Below are 21,875 nucleotides of genomic sequence, written 5' to 3' on the forward strand. Positions count from 1 at the left end.
TACCTTTATTGTCCATAAAGTCATTCAAAATAGAAATTTAATATAAAAGAGCTATTCATAAATGGATAATGGAAATGGGTAGATCTAAAACATATTGCATCACAAATGATGACCAAAGCCATGCCAGCCATATTTGATTATATAAACAATTTTATTTCATTATAATTTTATTTTGTACGCCTCCATAGTGTAATGGTCAGCACGCTCGACTATCATTCTGGAGGTCCCGGGTTCGATTCCCAGGGGGGGGGGTCAAATAAAATATAAGCGATTTTTTCACTCTAATATTTATTCAATATCACCCTGGACTGGTACCTGAAGCGGATGGCTAATCACCTTTCCTTCATGTGTTAACGATCAAGATAACACTGCGTTTATATGCAGTGCCCTATGCACCATTGGGGTGCGGATAAGGGTTTGATGATGATAATTTTATAAATAAAAATTGTAGAATATGCCCTCGGCAAAGGAAAACTCTCAAGGAAAAAAAAAATCGTAGGGCATGTATGAGGAGATGCATGATTGTGGAAGAAGCGAAGATTGTTTGTAAAGATAGATTGGTGTGGCCTTCTATTCTCTCTGGAAGTGGCGTGATGGTTAGTTAGCTATGTTGTGGACAAGTTTTTTTTATGTTGGTACTTTCATCCATAGTTTGAGAGCAATTACTAAAACACATTGAAACATAGTAACAAACCGTTATTATTTTTATTCTGACCGTCATTATTTGTCGGGGACGGCGTGGGGCTGTGGGACTTGCTGATTGGACTGACGGACGGGCTCACCAAGTTGCTGCCCCCGCCATTGCAGCTATCACCTCCTGGTAAAACAAACATGTTTTTATAATGTACCGCAGTGTTCCGCACCTGCCAAAGGTACACCTGCCAAATTAAGAAATTTAGAGGTACACCAAAGAAGAAAAAAAAGGTTTTTTAATATTGATTTATTATCAAAATAAACATAATGCGCTAACATATTTAACATATGATGTTTAATGCGAAATGTGAGCTTGCTTAACTGAGCGCAGGCAATCAAAATTTGGAGCAATTATGTCATATTATTATTTTTTATTTTTTTAATTATTGATTTGGCGTTTAATTTGTAGAACTCTATTTTAATTAATGTATTAATTTTAAATCAAACACAGATTTTTTGAGTCTACTAAGTTGTATTTTATTAACAAAAACACATAAAAAATTATATAGTGACAATTGTTTCGCCTTGTTAGGGCATTATCAAACGAATGTCAAAAAATCTGTGTTTGATTTAAAATTAATACATAAATATTTTTTTTTTAGTTATTTTTTTGAATCCAGATTTTGTGAACAAGTATTTGGACACACTCAAAATGTTGTAAATTATGTCATCTTCACAAAACTAGATTTTATTCTGCGCACACAAACTAATCACCACGGTACACCAGTGTACCGCGGCACACACTTTGCGGAACAATGATGTAACCAAACCAACATCACAATGACATTACACATCCCTGTTTTAACATCATTAGAGCTGTTAAACCATCATGCGAATGGATAGAAGTTATATACAATTTGAGAATGGTGGTTATTTATCATGAGTGTATGTTACACAGAGTATAAATTGATCAATTAAACCAGCCAATAACAGGTAGTAAGCCCAGACTTCCTTTCTTGCCGTTTAAATAAATTTCTTCATCTACATATTGTGAGTATACTGGCAAAAAACGTTAACTCGAAAATATGCAATTTTGACTTCAAGATGCATATTATAAAGTTTTCAGCGTTCTATAAACTGGCAAAATACACTAAGTAGTTTAAAATGTCATTTATATGTGATTTTAAAAGTAAATTCAACTTTGAGTTTAATAGCGGGTATATATATTATATATTTTACTCAGGCTAAAAGCTTTAAATAACAGGGATTATTAACCGGATCCACGCGGCTCGCATAACCGTTTGTGTTTTTACAAGACATGCCCCATACGCGGCTGACATAAGCGTTTGTGTTTTCACTTTGCTCCAAGTTTCGAACCTCAGTTCAAGTTGGAGGGATTTTTTCATGGTGTGGAACTTTGGATAAAATAATACGTCAATCCTCGGCCTTATGACATCTGTTGATATATCTGACTAATAATTTGTAATATCACAAGGATAAATAAAACAACAGATCCCTGATTTTTCTTGCGGTCGGTAATTAGTCCGCGCCATAATCATGCCCTATATCTGTCTCACTCTCGACGCTACGCATGGCCAGAGGGTAAGAGTGACACACGATGCGTGCTTTGATTTATTTATGTTACGATCTAATTTGTTTATATTACGATATATTTCAAGAATAATGTGACACACGTGTATTATAGAGTACCAAAAAGGCACAATGAATCCCATTGAACGTTTTTGTTTAGGAAAATAAATCGTTTCATAACTAAATACATGATAAAAGTAATCATTTAAAAAACGGCAAAATACAGCCGCGCACGAGCGTCTCTTAGGAACAAAGTTAACGCGTTTAAAAGGTTAAAATAGGAATTTTAGAGTTAATATTTTTTGCCAGTATAGCCACAATATGTTGAGATATAAATAATTGAAATCTTTTGAATAACTCCTAAGGGAAGCTTTCCCATAATGCCCGTTTACTCATGATTGACAACCACACTACCCAAATTTTTGGAACTCATTCATACAATTGAATGACAAATTAAAAATTGTCACGGTGATTGCCAATGTTCAGGGTAGGGTGGCATAATAAGTGAAGATATGAAAAGGATTTGTCGATGAAGATTACCAGAGACACTGTGCACATCGAGGGACGCGGAGCTGCCGGTGAAATTGCTGTGATAGCCGCTGCTCGCCTGGGAACTGTTGTTCAGTAGCTGGCCCAGGGAATTCTGAAACATGTAACAGAACCGTTAGCTAAGAAACATTTAAAATCAAATTTCGAAATTGTAGGTTCGGTGCTAATGCCTGCTTTATTTTTATTACTAACTAATATAGAAGTAGGCTGAGAGAAAAGAACACCACACCAATCTGTCTTTGCAAATAATCTTTGGCTCTTTCACATACATGCATCTCCTCATACATACCCGCCGATTGTTCCGACTCCTGACCTGACCACTACCAATTATTTGAAATACTTGATCGTCTGCTTCTATTTCCAACTACATTCGCTGCATAATTTTTTTTACTGTTCTTTCTTCACTGATTCATTCCACATTCCATAATTTTATCGATAATACTTATCTTGGCCTTACACTCTTTCCTTGTATCATCATTCAAGCATCTACTATACATCATTTTGTCACATTTGTCTGAGAGATTGCATTTTGACTTCACTCAGTCTACTTTCATTCATTTTTATTTAGTGAGAATTAAAGCCCTCCTTTCTCAGGGGTCGATTCTCTTCTTCTTCTTCTAACTCTTATCCGTACCAAATGGTGCTCTGCATCATATTGACGCAGTGTTATATTGATCGTTACTTATATGAAACCAAGGTGATCACTCCTGCGCTTCAGGGAGTAAATTTATTTATTTTCACCCCCCCTGGGAATCGAATTTGGGACCTCCTGCATGGTAACTAAACATGCTAACCATTACACCCCGGAAGCGGACCAGGGGTTGATTACTGGCAACTAAAAGCTCTCCTTCACTCAGAGGCTGGTCGCTGGCAACCGACAAAATTGTGGCTAAGAGTTACCGGTTGGCTTCCGGAGCTGGACATGGAGTGGGTGTGCATGCGGTCCGAGGAGCCGGGCACCCCCAGCTGGTAGTGCTGCACTCCCAGCTGCTGCTGCAGGTGGCTCATCATGCCGCCGCCCGACATCATATTGGGGAGACCTGCAATGTGAAGAGACGCATCTTCAACTGGCCGAGGATAGTTGAGGTCTAGATACACACGCTCATTATTTGCATAAAAGCGTTCTATTATTGACTAACTGCTGCTTAGTAGCATGTGTTTCTAAAGTTCCTGTTCAATAATATTCACAAATAAATAAATTTAACTAATTTTTATTGAAAAAATAAGAAACTATCTTGGGAAAACATATTGTTAAAAACAAACAAACGCTTGAAATTATGGAATCGTCTACTGGGGATCATCATTGTAATACGCTACTTAAATTCATCCATTTTAAATTCATTATGTCACAAATATTACAAGAAATCATGATCGTGTTTTGTTTATAACATTTATTAGAATTTTGTCTCCCACCAGTATGTCGGATGTCGGTAACAACAAAACCCTAACGGTAATTCCTTGTTTTCTGACTTTAAAAAGAGGTCGGTGCAGAAGGTAAAAATTCCCTTCCCGTCCTGAAACATAAAATGAACGAACGGATAGAAATACTTTCCTGTCCTGTTTTTGTGAGTTAACTTCTGAATTCTTATTATCAGAAATAAATATTTAAAAAAATCTACCCTTTTTTCAAATAAAATCTTCATTAAAATTCATCAGTCAAGCGTTTGCCGCAAACAATGTGTTTAAATACATTAATGGTGGAGAGACTGACCAGAGTCATTTGGTCGTAACGTAACACGTTACGACCGAGCATTCGTATAGTCAGTACAGCAGGCCGAGTTCGTTCCGAGTACTATGAAATGCTCCGGTCAGTCCCCACCTTTAGTCGTCTTACCCCAGAGAGTCTGCTGCGGGCTGTGCAGGTAGGTGGGCGAGGGGTTGGTGAGCGTGTACTGGAAGACGCCGGCGCCGGGCGGGTCGCGCGGCGAGGGCGGCAGCAGCCCCCAGGGGCTCAGGCTGAGCGGGGATAGCGGGCTGGCGTAGCCGCCGGGCGTAGGCGGCCCTTCGGGCAGGCGCAGCGGCGGCGGGTGCGCGCGCCCCGCCAGCCCCTGCAGGCCCAGCGCGCCCGGCGCGCCCGGGGAGGCCGGCGCCAGCTGGCCCGGGGAGAAGGGGCTGTAGTGGCTGCCCGGCAGGATGGGGATCTGGTAGCTCTCGGGGATGCTCGCCACCACCGCCTTCTCCTGCAGGTTCAGCAGGTGGCGCCTTGCTTCATAGATATCGTCTGACAACGGACAAAACACAAATATGACTAAATCAGCTTGATGATCAGAGGAAAAAAGTGGAACTGGGCAGGTCATGTGGCACTTATGACTGAGGATCTTCCTCTTCTAACCCTGATCCGCACCCAATAGTGCATAGGGCACTGCAACATATTGAAGCAGTGTTATCTTGATCGTTACTTATATGAAGGCATCGTGATCACTTCTGCACTTTAGAGACCAGTCCAGGGTAGTAACAGATAAATATTAGAGTGTAAAATCACTAATATTCATTTTCACCCCCCCTGGGAATAGAACCCGGGACTTCCAGCACAGTAGCCTAATACACTAACTATATGTCTGAGGATAGATGCGAGGATGTGCGGTGCTTGACTGGAGGTCTAGAACAGGACGCAGAAGCGTAGGTAGGCCCCAGACAATATGGTCCAATGGCATTAGGAATGTGGCGGGCCTGCGCTGGAAGAGACACGCGTCCAACAGACAACTGTGGAAGCCCAAGAGGGAGGTCTTCGATCAATACTGGACACAAGAAGAAGGCTGAAGTAAGTATGGTAGTATAACACTCTCCTTAGCATTCATCGTTCACTTTTCGTATTAGCTTTTTCACTTTATTTACTTTTTTGTTTAAAGACCATATTTGTACTAATAGCAAAAAATGCACACTTTAAAGGAAATATTCATAATTTCTGTACCAACCTTAAGCGACCTAATGCCAATCAATCAGTCCCAGAAATACGTAAATAGCTATATGTATTGATTTCATATTTGAACTATTTATTTACATAAATTATATTTACTGCAAACTAATAATTAAAAAATGTATAGATGCACTTTTATTTGTCAAAATTTTACATGTAAACAGTAATGTTTGTAAACAATATACACACAAGTCCTTAGAAATACATTTGCTTTCATAGATCGCAAACCGTATTTGACAAATATTCAAATGCTAGTCGAAGCAAAAAAAAAAAAAATGTGTCAGCCTCCGTAGTGTAATGGTCAGCACGCTCGGCTACCGTTCTGGAGGTCCCGGGTTCGATTCCCAAGGGGGGTAAAATAAATATAAGTGATTTTTTCACAGTCATATTTATTCAATATTACACTGGCCTGGTACCTGAAGCGGAGGGCTGATCACCTTTCCTTCATGTGTAAACTATCAAGATAACACTGCGTTTATATGACGCAGTGCCCTATGCACCATTGGGGTGCGGATAAGGGTTTTATTATCATTATTAGTCGAAGCAAATTTAATTTGCAATTTTGACCAATAAAAGTACATATTAATTTTTTCAATTTTTAGTTCCTGGTAAAAATCCTATAAAATTAAAAGTTACTTACTGGCGTTTCTCTCGATTCCCTTGATGATGACGGAGAGCGTGCAGAGCTTGGGCTTCTGGCGGATGTTGATGTAGACATTGAGGTTCTGCATGAGGCTGGTGAGGTGGTCCGACTGGATCTCCCGGATCTCCTCGGGCAGGTCAAACATTATCACCAGCGGCAGGCTTCCCTGCAAGCGTCAAGCGCAAAACACCCAATCCTTAAATTCCAATCTGAGATGACATCCTCTTTGGTTCTTCCATCCCAAGTGATCACTTAAGCCAGCCAAATGCCAGGTCGTAAGCCCTGCGATGCTCAGACTTCTATCTCCTTTCATTAAAAAAAATGTTAGATATTTCATATCAAGTTAAAACACCTATAAATATAAACCATAGATGTTGCCGAGAACTCGCATGTGGAAGAAAGGTGTCAATTAAAACACAAATGCAACTTTTATATTTTTTTACAAAAATGTAACTAATGTTAGTATATTACCGCTCACTGAGATTTTTATGTCTAGTGGTTTCGAGACATACCCGTCTCTTCGTCAGGACAGCATGCAAACAATACTACCCATCACCACCATAGCACTATTCACACACTTATAACTACACAAAATATTTCTCACGTGCGATTTTGGTTGCATATGGTGGTGACAGGTAGTATTGTTTGCATGCTGTGATAGTCATTGTCCCGACGAAGAGACAGGTACATCTCAAAACCGGTAGACATAAAAATCTCGGTGAGTTGTTATATAATAATATTACTAACATTTTTGTAAAAAAAAATATAAAAGTAAAAATGACTAACCACAAAGTAAATGCTTTAAATATTAATAATATTGAGAATACAAATACAACGTTGGAAATTTGAGAAGTGCGGTGAAGCGCTGCGATGGTGAGTTGGATAGTTATGGAGTTACCACGAGTTGTTGCCTGGCGAGGTAGACGTCCTCGATGCTGCCGGTGATGGTGACGTTGCTCTTCTTGAGCATGGGGATGTTGGGGTCGGTGGCGTCGGGGAACATGATCTGCGTCTTGGTGTTGGACATGATGGCCTTGAGCTGCCCGGCCGCGCGCCCCATCACCACCTGGTGGTGCATCGGGGTGATCTCTAGCGACATCTGCACCAGGGTCTGTTGCTGCAATGGACCAACCGACAATCACAGACACTGGGGGCTTCAAAAAACGGAAAGACGGGACTTGCTAATAGCATGAGAGGTGTGAAACACTCTGTCGGAGTGTTTGATAATGTCCTAAGACGAAACGCGTTATGGTTTCTAGTTGAATACCACTTTAATTTATCAGAAGGGAAGCAAGATGAAAGCGGATTACTTTTAACACAAATTTATTTAGTTCTATCAAATTACAATCAAGAAAATACTTAAGGATAATCGCGTGACTCTAATATGAGAACAGTTGAAGTACGTGTCGATCTGAGGACGGGTGGCGACGAAGTGTCGCGGGCTCGCTCGTTCCGTTCTTTTCTGGTCTCGTGAAGGTAGCTCGCTACGTTGAGCTTGAGTTGCCATATTCGATGTACATTATATGTGTAGGCTGCCACAGCGTCACGTATTAACATATACATAAATAAATATAGAATTCAACCAAATAAACCTTGTTTAATTTTGGATATATTACCCAACAATTCAGTATGGAATTCTACCAACTGTCTGCAGTTACAATAAATATGCATGAGAGGTTCTTATAAATATATAATAGGATTGAAAATGATCTTAACCCATTGCGACACAAAGCCGTCGAATCGCCGGCCAAGGTCAATTTGTCACTGAATGACGCCGGCGATTCGCCAGTGTGTCTTTGAAGTGATTTTTTTTACATTAAAATTGAATGACAATAGCTTTCACAACTCTGAACTGAACACACTTCCATAACTACCTGCGGATGACTCATAATGATCTAGCTTACGAACAACAACAAAAAATATGCTTTTATGTTTTACCATTTTTATTTTGTGTGTAATTTACTTTTAATGTTATTGTCATAAAAAATTGTGTCAAAATTATATAGTGTTGTATGAACTAATTTTGTCATCTCTATTAGTAGTACAATGGGTTATAACACACTATGGACGGGAAAGGTATTTCTACGTATTCGGTCGATTGATGCTGAAGGACGGAAAGGGTATTTTTACCTTCTGCGCTGGCCTCATTTCAAAGGCAGAACAGAAGGAATTGTCCAATGTGTTTATATGAATATTATATACCGATTTCTTTGTGTAAGGTCTTAACTATATGTATAAAACACCCGTCCGAAGTGTATTACCTAATCTAGACCGAAGATAATAATGATTTATCCAATATTATTTATTGATTCGGCATTTTATGGAATGATATGTTCATTATTTAAAAAAAATTGTAGTTTTCAAAACCAGTGGTGTGTAATGAAAAAAACCTCAATAAGTTGTATTATTCAGGTGTTTAATATATTTTTTAAATAATTTATCCGATATATCGGATAAATTACTCTACTCAGTACTCTAGCAAGAAATACCGGATCTGACATCATGATTAATAAAAGTATCAGATACATTTTTGGCAGAATGTTAGTGATTCCTTCAGGGTTGTGCAAAGATTTTTGATCCATTTTACATATTTTTTGTTTCAAAAAGTTGTGTACATCGCTATTTAAAATTAAATGATCATTTATATTCTAATTACTTACAATAAAACTTCAGTTGCAAAAATACTGTCAAAGAGAAATGAGAGAAACAAAGATCATTAAACCAATTTTGTTTCCGCGAAAAGTAAGTTGTGTAAAGCTGTGATATTCTTCAAACAGATACATGTTTACATTTATTACAAATATAATACATATATTCCACAACTAAATATATCACACAAAATATATATTGTGTCCACCTCCATAGTGTAATGGTCAGCACGCTAGCTCCTGTACTGGAGGTCCCGGGTTCGATTCCCAGGGGGGATTAAATAAATATAAGTGATTTTTTCACTCTAATATTTATTCAATATTACCCTGGACTGGTACCTGAAGCGGAGGGCTGATCACCTTTTCTTCATGTGTTAACGATCAAGATAACACTGTGTTTATATGATGCAGTGCCCTATGCACCATCGAGGTGCGGATAAGGGTTTGAAATGGAATGAAAAAAAATATATCACAGCCCTGCTCTACTAGTTTCAATACCGGAGGTCGTCATTTGAGTCAGCAAGTTGTTTGATTTGCAGTGTTATGCGGATGGCGTAAAAAGGAGTTGGACATTGAGTGAGCAGGATTTACTTGTTAGTCGATTTTTAACCCTTATGAGATTGATACAAATGAGATTGCACACACTTCGCTCGCTCCTTTCAAGAACGTCATAAATCAAAAAACTTGATTTTTCAGGAGAACGTTTTTAAAGTTTAAAAACATAATACGATGTATTAAAAATAAATATCAAGCCACTTATTGAACTTTTTACTGTGCAACAGATCTTTTTAGGTAAAACCTGAAGGTTTTTTTCTACATTTGAAAAATATTTAGTATATTTAAAATAAATAATTAAACAATACCTTTTATTCAAAATGCAAAAACAACACTTTCTGCCCTGAAGGGGGAAAATATTAAGTTAAAAATATGCCTCTTTGCTGGGATATAGTACATTTTCTGGGCATTCCGAAAACTTGCACAACTGAAAATTGACAATTTTTGATTTATGACGTTCTTGAAAGGAGTGAGCGACTTGTTCTTGTACTGTCATAGCGAGGTTGAATACGTTTGTGAGGATAAGCTGATAGGACTTACTGCTAGGTTTCCGCACATGTAGTTGATGAGGAGCGTGGTGGCTTGCATGGTCCCCTGCACCTCCCACTGCTGGCCCTTCACCATGACCAGAGTGGCGTGGAGCTTCGGCCTCGTGCGCAACATCACCTAATAATATGAAATCGAGTTCAGTATGTATTATATTCCATTTTCCTTCATATACAGTAATGTCCTTCACCCTGAACTTTTCAAAAAATATTGACTCAGTTAAGAATCCGCCTCCGTAGTGTAATGGTCAGCACACTCAGCTACCGTACTGGAGGTCCCGGGTTCGATTCCCAGGGAGGGTCATATAAATATATATACATAAGTGATTTTTTCACTCAAATATTTATTCAATATTACCCTGGACTGGTATCTGAAGCGGAGGGCTGATCACCTTTCCTTCATGTTAATGATCAAGATAACACTGCGTTTATATGATGCAGTGCCCTTGCGGGTGCGGATAAGGGTTTGAATGAATGAAAAAAATATTTATAATCTTGTATATGGGCACAAAATCATTTTAAAAAAATTATGAAATACCTTAGATATTTCTAATAATAATACTGCTTAATTTTTTCTGGTTGATATTTTAGAAGTTGGCTTTCATCAGGATTATCTGGACTAAACGAGTCTGTGGTACTCTTCTCAAACCAGTCTCTCAGCTTCTTCAGCCAGGAGATCCACCTCCTTTCGGGTCTTTTAGACTCCTGATTTTTACGAAGAATTATAAACACTGGGCTTTTAGGGATGGAAAGATTGATGAAGATATAGAAAGGATTTGATGGTACAACCTGAACGTTGTACTTCTCTTGAATTTCCACCACGTAGGGAGATGAGGCGTCGGGTAATGGCTGAGAAGAGCTCATGATCGGTAGCTCAAAGCTGAAGATAAGCGGAGTCAATGCCTGAAATGAACATCAACAAAATTAACAAAATTGAACAGTACACATTAATGAATCTGTTGTGACACATGTTTTGGTGTATTCAACATCATTATCGAAATAAGTGAAAGCTAAGGTTTGAGAATTGGTCCAATGTCTCGAGAACACACTCTCAAATGCAAATGTTCCCAATTTTACAAATGTTTGATAACAATATTTGTGTCATTTAGCTGTGAGGTGTTTTATTGTGTATTTTGTATATTAACCTTTTAAACGCGTTAACTTTGTTCCTAAGAGACGCCCGTGCGCGGCGGTATTTCGCCGTTTTTTAAATGATTACTTTTATCATGTATTTAGTTATGAAACGATTTATTTTCCTAAACCAAAACGTTCAATGGGATTCATTGTGCCTTTTTGGTACTCTATAATACACGTGTGTCACATTATTGTTGAAATATATCGTAATATAAACAAATTAGATCGTAACATAAATAAATCAAAGCATCATAAGGCCGAGGATTGACGTATTATTTTATCCAAAGTTCCACACCATGAAAAAATCCCTCCAAGTTGAACTGAGGTTTGAAACTTGGAGCAAAGTGAAAACACAAACGCTTATGTCAGCCGCGTATGGGGCATGTCTTGTTAAAACACATACGGTTATGCGAGCCGCGTGGATCCGGTTAAAAGCATTATTAACTTTGTGGTATGGTAACACTGAATGGCGGTATAACACTTCTCCTATCACTCACCGTTCACTTTGTGTTGATGATGGAATGATTATTCCGAAACTGGAATAATCTTGAAGAAATTAAGTGGTATTGCACAAAGTGAAAGATGAATGCTAAGGAGAGTGTTGTTTTCATGTACTTTTTAAACCCATGTGAAAGGATTATTTAAGCATATAGTTCATAGGTGGCCAACCTTTTTAGCAGCCGGGCCAGATTTTTTTTGAAGATACAACGAAAATGAAAATCAAACATATTTATGAAATTAGAGTTAGGTAATATGTACAAAAATTATCAGAAAACTTCTCAGTTCTTCTGTTACTCTTATTTTCTTTGGTCCAATGTCTTTACTACTTGACGCCATTTTATGGGTCTTGAAATTGTCACGATAGTGAAATACTCCCATATATGGGATATGATCTGAACTACGCACGGTGAAATGTTCTTTTGGTGGTTTTATGTACACTTAAAGAAAAAATATGTGAAATGCTCCGCAGGCCGCAAGTAGACACCGGGCGGGCCGCGGGTCGGCCACCCTTGATATAGTTGTTTGTCTCTCATGAGTTTTATTTTGTTAAATATGTGGAAATCCATCTTGGAACGTTAAGTATTATTGTTACGACAAGTTTCCGTGCAATATAAAGACTATTTTGACATCTCGACATAGATGAAGAAGAATATATAAGTGTGGGTATGAAGATAGCTGGTAATGTAGCGACAGCATACCCTGACTCTAGCTCTAGCCCGTTCCACGGTGTCCATGTCTCCGGCGATGGAGACCTGGTTACTCTTCTCCATGGGATTGGACCTGTTGGAGTCCGGGAAGTGGATGTGACACCCCGTCTCCTCCATCACGCGCTTTATGGTCAAACCACCCTGTAGGAAAAAACAAAAAAAATATTAAAATTTTACTTGGTAAATACTGCAGAAATATGGCATAGAAGCAACGCACGGTCAATACTATGATCAGGAAAAGGAGCATCAGTCGGCTAGGCTACGGGCCGGCAAAGTGTGACTCCGGAGCCGCATGTGGCTCTTGACCTTTTGACTCTTTGAGGCACAGAATTTGAGACAGAAAAAAAGAGTTACACAATATTTTTCTTAAATTAAAAGCTTTACAAGTTTTACAAGTAAATAATTGTGCACTGGCAAATCCAAGACAGATTCGCAAAGTATGCATGCGACGCTTATCAGTGAACTGTTAAGATAGGTGGGAGGTAGTGTCATATGAACCTTTGTGTTTCGAGTTATTTTACTGAGGTGGTAAAAAACCATCCCACTTCGCATATTTGTACAGTAGAGTAGCTGTTATCCGACGTTCCGGGGCAATGCCCCTTGACAATCACGGACTTTTTACTCAAGCTTAAGTTTCGTAGTTTACTGCATTGTATGCGAGTATGTACCTGCTGTAAAACATGCTTTATTACTTTGCCGTAAGTGCATTTTGATGATTTAGTTTGTTAAATTCAGTTATGTCACATGTACGTACGGGACGGGTACCTGACTTTGGGAGGATACAAGGGGGAACAGATATGGACAATTAAGTATTTAAGTTGATATTATGGGAATATATCTCACCTTTCCAATTATATGGGAGTGATCCGTGTAGCTAACATCAAGCTTCATCGTCACTCGATTGCACTGGAATAATGGTCAAATAATTAATAATTTATAAATATTATAACTGGGCAGAAATTCATTTGTTCCTATGCTCCACATACTGTTGTAATAGATACATGTGAAAAAATGTGAGCTTACATTTTGAGTTAATAATTCCTTCTTATTCCCTTATCCGCAACCAATGGTGCATAGGGCACTGCATCATATAAACACAGTCTTGATAATTAACACACGAAGGAAAGGTGATCAGCCGTTCGCTTCAGGTTACCAGTCCAGGGTAATATTGAATAAATATTAGAGTGAAAAAAAAACACTTATATTTATTTGCCCCCAACTGGGTATCGAACCCAGGACCTCCAGTACGGTAGCCCAGCGTGCTGACCAATACACCGCAGAGGCAAATAATTACAAGTAAATATTATAAGCGGGCAGAAATTCATTTGTTCCTATGCTCCACATACTGTTGCAATAGATACAGGTGAAAAAAATGTGAGCTTGTATTTTAAGTTAATAATGCTAGTAATGAAAAAAAATTGAATGACATTCAACACGGGACCTACGAGGTAAAAATCCTTTAATGAGATTCCACATTGGACTGGTAATTAAAAGTAGTCAAAAATTATCTTAGTTCAATAAGAAACTTAAAAAATCATAAAAACCTGAAAATTTCTTACATAAGAATGCATTATTTCATTACCAGAAATTTAAAAAAACTGCCCTTAAATAAAAATTCAGCAGGCAACGTGCAAAAAACATACAACAAAAAAAAACACAAGCACTAATAGTACCCATAACCACCTAAGAGAACAGAATGAAGATAAGCATCCAAGTGGTCAATCACGGTGGATAGATAAAACAATAACTACATGGCATAGATAAATTTGACTTAACTTTGAATTTTTATATCTGACAACTTTGGTATTTTTGATGCGTATTGTCAGTAATTTGAAGTAACCAATCAACTTGTCCGTGAGTATCAATGGGCAAACAAAACATTTCTCAAGGCGTATGGGCATATATGAACGGCCGCAGTTGTAACTACAATAAAACCCGGTGACATTTATTTCTAAAATGACACTTATACTGCCATCTGTGGTCGTATTTAAACACTAAAACCACACTGGATAATTTTTCTATTGCTTCATTATATCACCATTCAAACACCTATCGTACAACATTTTGCCGCACATTTGTGTAACAAAACGCATTTCCGCTCCATTCAGTGTACTACTGGTTTTGGAATAATCATTCCCGGGTCAACTATAGACTGCAGTTAAGAAATAGTCGTGAAGTTGAGTTTTTAAGTGGTATTCTTCTTTTTCTTCTAATCCTTATCCGCACCCAATGGTGCATAGGGCACTACATGATATTGACACAGTGTTGTCTTGATTGTTACTTAAATGAAGGCAAGGTGTTTACTCTTGCGCTTCAGGGACCAATCCAAGGTAATATTAAATAAATATTAGAGTGTAAAATCGGTAATATTTATTTTCACCCCCTCTGGTATTTGAACACAGTCAAAATGTTATATTATTTAATATATTTATCGAGATATTGACGTTATTACAAGCAATGTGTAGTAGTTAGTTCGGGAAGGAAGAGTTAGTTAAACTATTATTCAAACAGTGATAAGTGCAATATGACACACGCAATATTGGGCACAGTTACAGCTTTAAATCTGTCAGTAGAGTTGATTGCTCTCCAGTTAACATTACTGTCATCCCGCTAACCTCACTAAATTGGGTGCCAATACTCTTTAAGTGGCTACGCATCCAATCATTATGCATCTAGAATGATGTCATTTATTCAATATTTACTTTTCTTCACATATATAAACATATCACCCAGTATTCATGATTGGTGAGTCTTACAAATTGGCCAAATAAATATAGAAATCCAAATCAAAAATAAAAATGGGCTTAAAAATATTGGAATTTGATATCTTTTTTACACAAAAATGCATTGTGTAATTTATTAAGTGTTTTTTTGAATTACCTAACATCTGAGTGGCTCTGAAATCTAGCTACGACTCATGCAACACCGCTTATTATGTCCCTGCTTAGCCTCTAACTTTATAAGTTTGAAAGGCTATTCGTACTTGTGAGTACTCTTTTTGATGAGTTATTATAATTTCATGCAATTCGTGAGTGAAATCTTTTAGGCTCGCTTGATTTGTAAAGTGTTCATTTAGGTTTGTAAGGCGTCCAATTTGTTTTGTAATATGCCTAATTTGATTTGTGAGGCGTCCAATTTGATTTTAAGGCGCCCAATTTGGTTTGTAAAATGTCCAATTTGAAGTGAAAACCCATCAAATTGGTAAATTTAATTACTACTACTACTACTACTACTACCATCACGCCGTTTCCCCGCAGGGGTAGGCAGAGAGGGTGGAACGCCACACTCTTCTGTCCTGACATACACTCCTAGCCTCCTTCACATCCATACATCTAGTCATACATGCCCTCCGATTACGCAGACTTTTGACACCGCCAGATTTTAGGTTCTGATTGATCTGATCGTGCCAAGTCTTTTTCGGTCGTCCACATTCTGTTTTCCCTCTCACATTCGCCACATATATTTTCTTAGTCATTCTCTCGCTATCCATTCGCTCCACATGTCCATACCACCGCAAAGAGCTCTTTCTAATCTTTTCAATTATTCCTCGTTCAGCCTTACATAAATAAATTTAATTATGTGAGGACAAATAGTGCATTTCACATGACATACTGAGAAATCGAGTGTGTCGACAGTGTTGGTAACTTGGTAGATGTTAAATGCGCTAGAAAGAGACAGAAATACCCAATCGGTTTGCATCCACACACATTTAGTATGTTCTTAGATTTAGCCACACTTTTGTATGAGTGTTGATTAGAAAATATTAAAATTAATATTAAACTTCCCAAATAAAATAAAAAATAAAACTATAAGTGCACAAAAGAGTGGTATTTACATAGAAGGGACCATAAGCAGCATTTGTTAAAACGGTGAATTCAAGCAAAACTTCTAAAAAATTTACATATTAACCTGTGGAGTATTTCCGCATTACGGTGGAGGAGTTCTGTAAAATCATACAATAAATATGATATAACATTATATAAATAAAAAGCACCTGTTGACATCTCAACATACATGAAGAAGAATATGGAAGTCTGGGAAAATAATTTTTGAGTGCAATATATCCATTTTTAGGTAGTCGTCTCCAGTCGTGTCACGCTGTCAAAATGTGTGTCTTACTAAGCAAGTCTCTTCTTCTTTTTATTCCTCATTACTGAGGGCTGTGACCCTTGTGGAAGCAATGACTTCTCCAGTTATCCCTTGACTGCGCTGCACGTAGCGCTCCAACCACCGAGGTGCCTGCTGCTGCCTTAACTTGATCATTCCATTGTGTAGGATCTTCCTCTCCCTCTCTTCTCCAGGCTATCCTCGTTGTCACGCGCAACGTATCCAAAGAACTGGAGAATCCGTTGTGTACAGGCATTGGCCAGAGTCAAGCCAACCAAGTGTAGTTCCTTGTTAATGGACTCATTGGTGCGTCTAGCTGTCCATGGAATTCGGAGCATGCGCCTCCAACATCACATTTCGTAAGTGTCATTTTTTTCTTCTTTCTAATAATAATGCATATAGCAGTTATTAATTTTTCTTTATTTATAGTTGTATTGTACTGTGTTGGTTGTGGTTCCGCGGTTAGTGTCTTGAACTCTTGATTCAGAGTTTCTCAGTTCGAACCCACTCTATCACAATTTGATACCTATTTCTAATAATGAGCCGCTTAGGCTCACAGGAATAGCGTGAAAATGAAGTATTTTTGTAAATAATAAAAACACAAATATTTCTTTTCAGTAAAAAAAAAAAGATTATTCAATAACATTACTTATTTACAATATCTTCTTCTAACTCTTATCCGCACCTAATGGTGCATGGAGTACTGCATAGTATGAAAGATGTGTTATCTTGATTGTTAAATACACGAAAGAAAGGTGATCAGCCTTGGGCTTCAGGTACCAGTCCAGGGTAATAGAGTAAATAAATATTATACTGAAAAATCACTAATGTTTATTTTGACCCTCTTGGGAATCGAACCCGAGACCTCCAGCATGGTAGCCTAGCAAGCTAACCATTGCACTATGGAGGCGTAAATTGTCGTTTCTTTACAGTGTCTATAACTTCTCTCTTTTCCCATTAGTCTTGAAACATCTTTGTTGAGAACTCTCTCAATACGTGATATTTTGGGCATTCTTCTATAGCACCACATTTGAAATTTATACACCGGGGAGAATTAATGCACTAAATATTATATTTATTTCGATACGATTTTTAAAATAAAAAATAAAACGTAATACCTACCAAACTAGCAGTAGTATGTGCTTCTTGGAATCTAATTGGTCTTTTATTTATTGTTTCGATTAACTTTGTGGTAAGACATGTTACAATGATTAAAGAAAACACTTCGTATTTTACCACTTGAGTTTTATTAGACAACATGTTTCAGAAGTTAAACTTCCATCATTCAGGTCTGTATAATAACAATAATAATAGTTATTATACAGACCTGAATGATGGAAGTTTAACTTCTGAAACATGTAGTCTAATAAAACTCAAGTGGTAAAAAACGAAGTGTTTTCTTTAATCATTCTTGGTCTTTATCATTTTCATTTTAAAGTAAACAAAACAGAAAAAATCTCAATTTTCTAATCAAAATATTTAGTGTTGTCATAATTGGTCTCTTTTATTCTATGGAAAAAGATTCTATTGAGAATATTTAGTAAAAAAACCTTATTTATTTTCCAAAATCAATGAAACTATTAGATTTTAGATGGTTTGTGTCAGTTTAGAAATATTTTTAAAGAAATATTTGAGAAAATTATCTTTCTATGAAATAATCTACGCGCCATCTTATCGACATTAAAAAGACAAGGGGGTAAATATTTTTCTTTCAGAGCTAAAGATGATGCCATTATCCCAAACTGGGAATAAAACGCTGTAAAAACATTACAAACTCGAAGATCAATTAATAATATCAATAAATCATCTTACTCTTGTGTCCAAAATTTGCATAATCCTGTCCCTGGCCATTTTAACGCTTTCGAGACGGCCGGCAACTCGAACGTGAGGATCTGTAATTTTTACATTAGTTAAACAAATTATTATAAATAAAACATGATTAAATTACTTACTTCAATCAGTTATTACCGGAAATTTTGATGATTTCATTCTTAATGAAATTCTGCAGGTACTTCAATATAAAATTACTGTACTCGAACCCGTAAATCGCCGAAGGGGAGGGGAGCGCGAATATTTCTCTCATATTCAGTATTTAACGACAACGATATACAGATAAAATGGAGTATACTTGGAACATTAGTCGTCTCAAAGTGATGATAGGAAGGTATCGGTTTATATATCAAATGATGGCGCCAATAAATTATTTTACGTCGGAAAAAAACTCCACGGGACAATTCTTGGAATTTTGCTTTTCAAACGTAACGATGAATGGAATTAGTGTTGCCAGTAGCCGACAAATTTTGATTATTGTTTGGAAAATTATTTATTCAAAGTACTTACTTATTGGTAACAAAGGGTATAATAATGTCATGAACAATCAAAAAAATATGACGAATGAAATTTTGTTAGTTTTTATCAAAACATATTATTACTCATTCTATATGATAGATTAGTGACTAACTTTTAAAACTCAAGAAACTCGCACATATTAGCATTGTATAAATTTCTAATTTTCTTTTCCTACTATGCAGTAATGTCCTTCACCCTCATTTTTTTTTCACTTTCGCCGTCTGTATCCCATCAAACATATAACATTCCAAAACAATCACCTGTAACGATCCTTCATGTAGTTAATAATAAAGTTATTACCGCGTCGATCCACTGCATTGCATTGAATGAATGTAGTGTTTTTCATAATTACAAGAAGGCAATGTTATCACTTTGACATTGATATGAGACGGTGTTAGGAATTTGATAATCGCTGCGTTACGAATTATTAAGCTATTAAAATGAATATTTTAATACATAAATTTACCTTTTTTTGATTTTGCACCTACTTTGAGACGGGTCGGCCAATTTATAACTGTACATGTTTCTTCCATCACCTATAAAATAAAAATATTTAATATTACATTCTTGTAAATACAATACTTTAGCGTATAGTTTACGGTGATGTTTGTTGAATAAATCTAATACATAGCATCGAAAGAATGATGACAGAAAATAATCGATAATATTTTTGTTTTATAGTGTTTGTGTCCGCTACACAGCAAAGACATGCCAAGAAATTAAACGTTTTAAGACATGTTTTTTTTTGTGTACGAAGTTGAAGGTAACCGAAATGCACAAAAATGTGCATACCTCCACAATATAAGGTTTCTGAAACGCACAAATATGTGCAAGCCGTAAATAATGTGTTAAATTTGTAAGTTTAATACATACAAAAATGTATATTTACCTTTTGAAAAAAATTGTTAGCTGTTTCATCTTCGTTGATATTATCTGAAAAGTATTTAATTAATATTATTTTCAATGCGTGTCTTTGCTCGCAATCCACCATCTGTGGATATATACTAACATAACTAACATTTTTTTTAGAAAAAAGAAGAAACTGAAAAGCCACAAAGTAAACGCTTTTAGCATTAAATATATTAAAGATGAACCCGCAAACTTCAAATTCAGAACTCGAACGGCCGCGCTAGAAGTCAGATGTGTTTTTGAGGGGATTTTTTTTAGAATATGTAGTTGAACTTGACTTAAAAAAAAAAATTTTTTGAAAAAATTTTTTTTCAACTAACCTTTCCACAACCCCTTTTTTAATTGCAACACCTTTTCGAAGAAACCTTTTTTTCAATACAAAAACGGTATTATAATCAACAAATTCAATCACGTCACATGTTACCTGGGTTAAAAAAATTAATTTACAATTTATCTTATATTGGGTCTTAATAATAGGGTATTATCACTCGGGAGGAATATCTAATTTAACATACCCAACCTATAAAGGATTGGGTTAGACTCGTTTTGTGTTTATAACAGCCGATATAATCAATATTTTCATTCATCATTTTCTTTTGCAAAATTCGCCATCGTAAAAACGTTGTTTTTGTAAGTTGGTAACGAATGACGTCACAGAAACGAATCCACACCACTACATACTATTTCAGCTCTATAAAGAAGATACATAAAAGTATACGCCCCATAACACACCCGATGACGTAAAATTTTATGAAGTATAGCGGTGTCCGTTTTTCGTTTTATTAAAATGTTTAAAGTTTAAACCTTCATATCTTCCCAATACAGATTCAAATAAAAACAAATTGAATTAGATAATAGAAACAAAACTCCACTAAATGATCTATAAACCTTGTACACAATAAGCAAGGTAAATTATAAATGCAATGGCTCTTTGTCAGAAGGGAGGAAAATCTAATTTAACATACTCAACCTATAAATGATTGTATTAGACTCGTTTTGTGTTTATAACAGCCTATATAATTAATATTTTCATTCATCATTTTCTTTTGGAAAATTCGCCTTCGAAAAAACCTAATTTTCGTAAGTTGGCAATGAATGACGTTACAGAAACGATGGAGTTATTTTAATGTTGATGTCATTACTAAATCATTGGTGGCTCTAAATGGTAGTTAGTGGTAAACAAACAATCCTTACTTCTTCTATTACAGCTCTATGAACCATAGACAATAAACCATATGACGTCATAAAACGTTCGATGACTGAAATTTTATGACGTATGCGAACGCATTTTTTTCCTTTTTTTCAAATATCTAAAGTTTAAATTTTAATATCTTCCTTAGTTCCCTACAGATTTCAATAAGAATGTTATCGATAGTCTTGTGATTTTTCATATTAATTTATTGGCCAATAATCCAACATCCTGACAAAGGCCTATTTCCATCTAAAAAAAACCTTCATATCTCCCTTCCTTCTCTAGAGATTTCAATAAGAATGTTATCGATAGTCTTGTGATTTTTCATACTAATTTATTAGCCAATAATTCAACATCATGATAAAGGCCTATTTCCATCTAAAAAAACCTTCATATCTCCCTTCCTTCTCTAGAGATTTCAATAAGAATGTTATCGATAGTCTTGTGATTTTTCATATTAATTTATTGGCCAATAATCCAACATCCTGACAAAGGCCTATTCCCATCTAAAAAAACTTCATATCTCCCTTCCTTCTCTACAGATTTCAATATTAATGTTACCGATAGTCCTGTGATTTTTCATATTAATTTATTAGCCAATAATCCAACATCCAGACAAAGGCCTATTCCCATCTAAAAAAATACCTTCATATATCCTTTCATTCTCTACAGGTTTTAATAAGAATTGTAATCAGATTTCATATTAATTAAGGTGGGTTGTGGTTCCGTGGTTAGTGTCACAGACTCTTCAGTCAGAGTTTCTCGGTTCGAATCTACTCTACCACAATTTGACACCTATTTCTAATAATGAGCCGCTTAGGCTCACAGAAATAGTATGAAATTGAAATATTTGTGTAAATAATAAAAACACAAATATTTCCCCTTTTTTCAAAAAA

General features: G+C 36.4%; 1 protein-coding gene across 4 annotated transcripts in view; it reads right to left on the bottom strand.

Annotated features, from left to right (window-relative positions):
- Positions 1–21,875, bottom strand: part of BicC (protein bicaudal C) — a 33,041-nt gene that overhangs the window by 8,512 nt on the left and 2,654 nt on the right. Inside the window, exons 3-15 of one of the 4 annotated variants that reach the window (XM_088260403.1) lie at positions 19,768–19,811; positions 19,345–19,414; positions 18,342–18,421; positions 13,266–13,328; positions 12,414–12,563; positions 10,870–10,983; positions 10,076–10,201; positions 7,231–7,449; positions 6,330–6,498; positions 4,607–4,993; positions 3,673–3,812; positions 2,764–2,866; positions 716–817 (exon numbers count right to left, since the gene is read on the bottom strand). In XM_088260403.1, coding sequence (XP_088116529.1) covers positions 716–817; positions 2,764–2,866; positions 3,673–3,812; positions 4,607–4,993; positions 6,330–6,498; positions 7,231–7,449; positions 10,076–10,201; positions 10,870–10,983; positions 12,414–12,563; positions 13,266–13,328; positions 18,342–18,421; positions 19,345–19,414; positions 19,768–19,811 — 1,767 coding nt within the window. Of the gene's footprint in view, positions 1–694; positions 818–2,763; positions 2,867–3,672; positions 3,813–4,606; positions 4,994–6,329; positions 6,499–7,230; positions 7,450–10,075; positions 10,202–10,869; positions 10,984–12,413; positions 12,564–13,265; positions 13,329–16,331; positions 16,366–18,341; positions 18,422–18,497; positions 18,780–19,344; positions 19,415–19,767; positions 19,812–21,875 lie in introns of those variants that run through there. The other 3 variants (XM_088260402.1, XM_088260404.1, XM_088260405.1) reach the window with 3 other exon arrangements.

Source organism: Brachycentrus maculatus, unplaced genomic scaffold (genome assembly GCF_059751285.1).
Source record: "Brachycentrus maculatus isolate JH-2025_06_01 unplaced genomic scaffold, ASM5975128v1 h1tg000134l, whole genome shotgun sequence".
NCBI lineage: Eukaryota > Metazoa > Arthropoda > Insecta > Trichoptera > Brachycentridae > Brachycentrus > Brachycentrus maculatus.